This window comes from Pituophis catenifer, unplaced genomic scaffold (genome assembly GCF_029215685.1).
Source record: "Pituophis catenifer annectens isolate HBS135680 unplaced genomic scaffold, rPitCat1.0.hap2 SCAF_1, whole genome shotgun sequence".
Taxonomy (NCBI): domain Eukaryota; kingdom Metazoa; phylum Chordata; class Lepidosauria; order Squamata; family Colubridae; genus Pituophis; species Pituophis catenifer.
In genome coordinates this window covers 307,568,443-307,575,545 of record NW_027256881.1, presented here as the reverse complement: position 1 = coordinate 307,575,545, position 7,103 = coordinate 307,568,443, and the positions used below count along the sequence as shown (strand labels likewise).

The 7,103-nt window shown below is 48.4% G+C and overlaps 1 protein-coding gene across 1 annotated transcript; it reads left to right on the top strand.

Annotated features, from left to right (window-relative positions):
- Positions 1 to 48: 48 nt before the first annotated feature.
- Positions 49 to 6,299, top strand: GON7 (GON7 subunit of KEOPS complex). Its single transcript, XM_070931519.1, has 2 exons — positions 49 to 303; positions 6,036 to 6,299. The coding sequence occupies exons 1-2, from the start codon at positions 111 to 113 to the stop codon at positions 6,158 to 6,160; spliced, it is 318 nt and encodes a 105-aa protein (XP_070787620.1). The 5' UTR covers positions 49 to 110; the 3' UTR covers positions 6,161 to 6,299.
- The last annotated feature ends 804 nt before the right edge of the window (positions 6,300 to 7,103 follow it).

The following is a 7,103-nucleotide window of genomic DNA, read 5'->3' as shown; positions in this document are numbered from 1 at the left end:
GGGGAGGAGAACTGGAAGAGCCACCCGTTTCGTCAAAGTGGGGGCGGGGGCGGGGGGGGAGAAGATAGGTTAAAACTGATTGGTTCCTCGTTGGCGCCGGGAACCGAGCGATGGAGTTGCAGGCCGAGCTGACCGGCCGCGATGGCTCGAAACGAGCGTGGCGTGTTCGGTGTGAGCCTCCGGGAGAGCTGCGGGGCCTGCTGGCGGGTTTATCTCGGCTGCGGGAGGAAGTCGCCGCTCGGCTTGGCCCTCTGGTGCAGCAGGAGAGCGTCGCTGCCGCCGGAGACCGAGATGAGCGTGGAGGTGAGGGGCTGATTTCTGGAACCGGCTTTTGCCCTTTGATGTTATGGCGGCCGTTCCTACTCTGTGAGGCGCCTGTGAGGATTGCTCTGTTTCAGCTCGCAAACGAAGGAGGACGGTTCGGGCTACTGCGTCCTATGAGGGAGGATAAAGAGGGATAAAATTGTGCTTGGAATAGTGGTCCAAAGGTACCCAAACTGACCACCGTCATATCTGAAATGGTATAGGTTCCCCTGCTTGAGCAGAGGGATGGACTAGAAGACCTCCAAGGTCCCTTCCAGCTTCTATTCTGTTCTATTCTATTCTGTTCCATTCCTTTCCTTATTATTTTCTGTTCTATTTTCTATTCTATCCTTATTGTTAGCAGGGAAGGTTGTATTTGGCATCATGGATGAAATTAAGGCTTGGTAACCTATACCACATCTTTCTATCTTAAGTTCCCGAACGCCATCATTCTGCTAAACAAATAATTCCCTCAACACTGTCAAACTATTTACTAAGTCTGCACTACTGTTAATCTTCTCATCGTTCCCACCACCCATCTCCTTCCACTTATGACTGTATGACTGTAACTTTGTTGTTTGTATCCTCATGTTTTATATTGATATTGTTTCCTGATTGCTTATTTGTACCCTATGACTATCATTAAGTGTTGTACCTTATGATTCTTGATGAACGTATCTTTTCTTTTATGTACACTGGGAGCATATGCACCAAGGCAAATTCCTTGTGTGTCCAATCACACTTGGCCAATAAAAAAGTCTATTCTATTCTAAGTTTAGACTAAAGAGAGTCATCTGAAAGCCTTGTCTAACATGGATGGAGGATATAAATAACTGGGGGCCCAAAAAGTGATGTGAATGACCTATGGAAGATAGTCCATGTAAAAGGAGGAAAAAATAAAGACCATATATTAAAAACATAATAAAAAAAAGTTGACTGCTGGTGCTTCTAAGAAAAAGAGGAAGGGTGTAATGGAGCTGAATGAAATTGGTCTGATTTTATGGAGTAGAATTGCTGAATACATGCAAAGTAATTAAGGTGTAGAAATTAATTATGAATGAAAGGGCTAAAGCATATGTCAGAAAACATAAATTGGTGAGTTTAGAGTTTACTTTATTGATTAGCCCTTGGGCCATATCAAAGTGCAGAGTTCCAGACACAAATTATTACTAAAATCTGATGAAAACAATTTAAAATGGATTGGATAAAATACAGTTTAAAATGATAGCTTTGATTAGCCTATAGGCCAGTGATGGCGAACCTTTTTGGCATTGCGTGCCAAAAGTCTGAGCGCACGAGCCTTTACGCGCTCTCGCGTGCCAGCAGCCATAATGCAATGGGCGCCCCCATTTGCGCATGCGCACATGACTCCTAATACGCATGCACCACACTGCACATGCGCACGTGCAACCCCCACTGCGCATGTGTGCGCCCTCCACGCATGCGCCCCCACTTTTTCCAAGAGGGCCGGCGCACCACTTACCGGAGGACAACCAGTTACCCTGGTGAGACAGCTGTTCCCAAGCGGCAGCAGCGCTCTCGGCCCTGCCTGCCAACTCGCCAGCGTCCCATTCACCCATCCCAGCAGAGGCCTTTTGCCCATGCTGCTCCCCTAGTCAGAAGGGGATGCGGGGAACACGCGAGGAGGCCGCAGTTGCTGCCAGCCAGGCCCGCCCACCTTCTCCGGTTGGCGGGCGGCTGAGGCTTGCAAAATGGTGCAAGCAGGACTGCAGCTCCGCCCCCGGGCTGTAAATGCGCCTTGCGGGAGCGGAGGCTCGTGAGAGTCGAACCCTCCTGCCTGCCTTACGATGGGCCTTTCCAAGGCAGGGCTGGGCTCTCCAACCTTGTCAACTCTGGGAGTTCTCAAAGTCCACAAATCTTAAGGTTGCCAAGGTTGGAGAGCCTTGTTCCAAAGGGCGCCTGCAACCCACAACTGAAGGAGCTGGAGTTGTGGCTGTGCCGGCCGTCCCGTCCCCCCCACCCCATTCGTCTCCCTTTCCCCCGGCTGCCCCCTCCCGCCATCGGGCTCAGTGCCTGCAATCACCGCAAGTGGGAATCATCCGCGCTGCCAGTGGATCCCGGGTTTCCTCCGTGCTGCATTCTGAGGGACCCAGCAAGGGAGCACCAGGACCCTGGCCGCGCTGCGCTCTCCCCCAAGGCGGCCGCGGCTGGACTGCTGCCCGGCCCAGCGAGCAGAGAGCGAAGGGGTGGCGTCTCCGGCCGGCCCGGCACCTGCTCTCTGCTTGGAGGACCCGCTGCCGGCTTTAGGAACGGTGCTGAGCCGAGCTGCCCTGGGAGGAGCTGCCGCGAACTGATGCTGCGCTCTTGGCCTCTGACTGAGGGAGTCAGCCCTCTCCGTGGGGAAACCCACAGCAACATGCGGGGAGAGGCAACCCGGTGCGAGGCGGCGGCCCCGAGGCTGGACTCAAAGCTTGCCAGCCTTTTGGGGAAAGTGGAGCTCTGGTTCCCGGCTGCGGCTGCTGGTTGGGGGGCTCGGGCCCTGAGCAACGGCAGCTCCTGGCCTTACTGTGGGGCAGAGGGAGCGCGGGGGAGTTTGCAACAGCCACTCAGAGGGACCTTTGGGGAGGTTTCAGCAGCCGGAGATTGAATGAAAAAATCTGGAGAAGCTAATAAACTAAACAATTGACCTGATACAGAATTTTCAGGCGGCAGCACGGGCTGGGACCAGCCGCCACCTGAAATGCAATGCACTTATTCCGCGGCTTGTATAAACTGCTCCCGCCCCTTTCAAAATAGCCACCCGGCGCTTCCCTTGGGCGCTCAGGGCCGGCAAGAAGAAAGTGGGGGGGAGAGGCAGGTACCCCGGCAGAGACAGGCTTGACTCCTTATTCTGCTGCAACCCCGAATCCTTGCTTGGGCTCCTCCCTGCTGGGTGTTGGGCTTCCTGGGAAGCCTCATGTGCCTTTGCTGCCTCGGAAAGAGGAAAGAGAAAATGAGTCTGCGGAGAAGGAGAAGGACTGGCAGCTCTGGCATTTCCAGGGAAGAAAGGATTTTCAGGTGGCAGCGCGGGCTGGGACCAGCCGCTGCCTGAAATGCAATACATTTATCCCGCAGCTTGCATAGACCGCTCCTGCCCCTTTCAAAATAGCCACCCGGCGCTTCCCTTGGGCACTCAGGGCCGGCAAGAAGAAGTGGGGGGGAGAGGCAGGTGCGCCAGCGGAGATGGGCTTTGCTCCTCGTTCTGCTGCGACCCTAATCCTTGCTTGGGCTCCTCCCCGCTGCCGCCCGAAAATGCTTTCCTCCCTGGAAATGCACATTCCAGAGCCGCGCGCCCTTCTTCTCTGCAGACTCATCTTCTCTTTCCTCTTTCCAAAGCAGCAAAGGCTGCCTCGGAAAGAATGAGGAAGCCAAAGAATGATGAGCCAAAGCCCGTCTCTACAGGCATGCCTGCCTCTCCCCCACCCCTTCTCAGAAGAGCCACTTGCCGGCTCTGAGCACCTGAGGGAAGCATCGGGTGGTCCGGACTGCCTGGGACTGCGCAAGTAGCTCGCATGGGGAGGGAGGGAGGGAATCCCTGGCTTACCTTGCTCTGCTCCCTTAGGAAGTGACCGCCGGGATTCCCTCTTTTGGCACACGTGCCAATTGCTGGTCTTTGTGTGGGCATGCGCGCCAGAAATCAGACCAGCTGGCCGGTGCGCATGCACACTCTGGAAACAGGAAGATCATTTTCCTGGAGTGCGCATGTGCAATGGGCGGCTGCTCTTCCAATTTCTGGCACGCCCGTGCACATGAAAACCAGATGACCGCCGTAGCAGAACCCGGAAGAACAACAGGCGATGGCTCTGCGTGCCATAGGTTCGCCAACACGGCTATAGGCCATATCAAAGCACAAGGTGCAAATACATATTGCCAATAAAATCTTATACAAACAATTTAAAATAAGAGTAGGGTAAAATAGAGAAGCTACTATATAATTAAATACATTAATATATAAAATAGAATAAAATGACATAAATTATATTTCTGGGTCACCCTTACAATCTACCCCAGTCAGTCCCACATATGCAGATCTCAACCAAACCATTTTGTTTAAGTACTGTGTTGTGTTAAATGTTATTTTCAGATTCTGACTGCACATAAAGTAAGTTGTTTCGATATGGGGATCCCAGTGGGTGCATAAATTGGTGTTATCTAGTTGTGAGTGCATGTGAAAGTAGGAATCCACAGGTTATTGACAGACAAAAGAGATTGGCCTATTCATAACCCCAAGAAAAAATGATGATTGTGATTGTTTTGTTGGATTGACTTGAGATCCTCATAAGGGGAGATGAGATAATCATATATCTTTGAGAAAGGATGTGATGCCACCTGTTTTGAAGACAGCAGTAATGCACCCTTGCTATAATTTCTCCTTTGGCCAATTCATTTTTTTACACTTTCAGTTTCCAACTGCCCTTTTTAGAGAATTTAAAGAAGGAAAGCATGGGAGTTAAACAGATATCATAGAGAAAATATGGCCATGAAAGTTAATTGGGTGACTGAGCCCGTCACTTTCAGCCCAACTTGCCTCACAGGGTGGTGGTGGTGGTTGTTGAGAAAATAGGAAGAATATGTTGGATATGTTTACTATTTTGAGGTATTTGTAAAAATAAAGGTGGGATACAAATAAATCAATAATAAAATGATTTATTAGATCATTGTCATTTAGGATTCATGCCTGGTCATTGGTTGGAACTGGTATTGGTTGCTTTGGTTTATGATTTTTGTCGTGTCCAGGATGAAGGGGAATGCACCTTTCTCAGTCCTCAGATCTCTCAGCAGCATTTGATAACACCATATACCCTGTATATTCCTATGCCTTCTGTTCTGATTCCTCTGTGAAAGCAGTGCCATTGGCTTATGTTGCATCTGTGAAATTCAATTTATCTGCCTCATGTTAAACTCTTGTATCTCTCACTTTTCCCCATTATCCAACCTATCACCTTCTTCAACAACAGTGGTTATAATACATACCTTCATCACAGTCCTATTTTGACTATTAAAAGGGTTGCTTTTGTCATTGTGAACTTTAACTGTATCATAAAATGTAGGAAAGACTCAGGTGATTTTGCTGTGTATGCTGATCACCAAAACAGCTTTCTACTCCAAGTCCCAGTGGATGCTCTTAAACATAGTAACAATAAACATAATAGCAGTTTACTTGCCTGATAGTAAAAATCTGGCACACACAGGCATGGTTTGCTCTGAAGCCACCTTGCTCTAAGTGGAAATTCTCTCATCCGCTGTAAATACTGTATGTTCTGATAATCTGCACAAGGACTTTCTATGGTCAGGGGGCTGATTCTGCAATAGCTTTCAGCCTTTTTAAACAGGAGCACAATATCATCGTTAATATCTGCATGAAAGACCATTCAAAATTGTCAGAGAAAATCAGCTACTTTTTAAGGCTCAACAGGAACAAAGCAATGACATAATGAACAGCAGCAGGAGAGTGTCAGAAAAGTCAGCATCAATTCTTAACCAATATTGAGGACTACAGTAATGTCTCTGGTTAGTCGTGGTTAACCATTACTCTGGTAATGTCTCTGGTTAGTCGTGTTGTTCAAACAGGAACAGGGGAGTTAACAGATGGTTAATTTTTACATCTGATTATGAAAATATGTTTATCAAAAGTAGACTGATACTTTAGGGTTTATCAAAAATAGAATGATACTTTGGGAAGCACTTGTTAATAGAAAAATAGTTCTATGTGATGATTATTATTTTTGTAGATGATGATGAAGATGGAGATGAAGATGAAGATGAAGATGATGAAGAAGAGGAAGAAGGAAAGCATATCAACACCAAAGCATATACAGATGAACCACCATTAAAACGAACAAAACCACACTCCTGATGAAAACTATAAAACTTTTTTAAAAAAAATATTAACGTTCCTATAGTATGAAAATTTATCTTCTAAAACATTGAAGGCTTGGATGTTTAAAATATTTAATAAAGTTTTGTATCTGTTATTTGAAATTATTCAACAACAAGATTGTATGTACCTGTGTTTCCCCGAAAATAAGACATGTCGAGATAATAAGCCCAATCGGGCTTTTCAGTGCATGGGATAATATAAGGAACCCCCCCAAAATAAGTCCCCCCACCAACTATTTACATGCATGCGCAGCTGGTCCTGTAATTTCCCCTGGTTGCTTGCCACACAAACAAAATGGCGAGGGGGAAGGGGGGGACATGCCCTCCCCTCCCTGTTTGCACTAGCCAAGTGGCCCAACATGTCCCACCCCACCAGTGGTGGGTTCCTCCCGGTTCAGCCAAGCCGATAGCGGTGACGATATGACGTCACCAAACCAGTTCTCTTTTTTCGGGAGCTGGGCCCTCCCGCCCTGCCCGTGTTATTCTTACCTCTTATTTGGCCCCGCCCCCAATCTATTTGCTGCCTCCCGAGTCCCAGCTGATGGCTAGAAGGATAAAAACTGTTTAAACTCTTGCCGTGGGGCTTCAAAGGGCCACCCTACAGCTGATCAATGTTAAAAGGCAGTGTGGTGGTAGACCAGTGCGCTCGAAAAACAAATGGGTAGACCGGTGCCTCAAAAAACAAATGGGTAGACCGGGACGCTCCAAGAACAAATGGGTAGACCGGTACAGCTCTGCAAGCAGTTAAAAGCCTGATAGACCAGTACCTTTGCTAAATCCTAAAGAATTGTCACATGACTATCAAGCCATGCCCACAAAATAAGCCACGCCCACAGAACCGGTAGTAAAAAAATTTAGAACCCACCCCAATGGCAGCAGCAGCCTGGCTGCTTTCCTTCCCCGCCATCTATCAAGAGGGG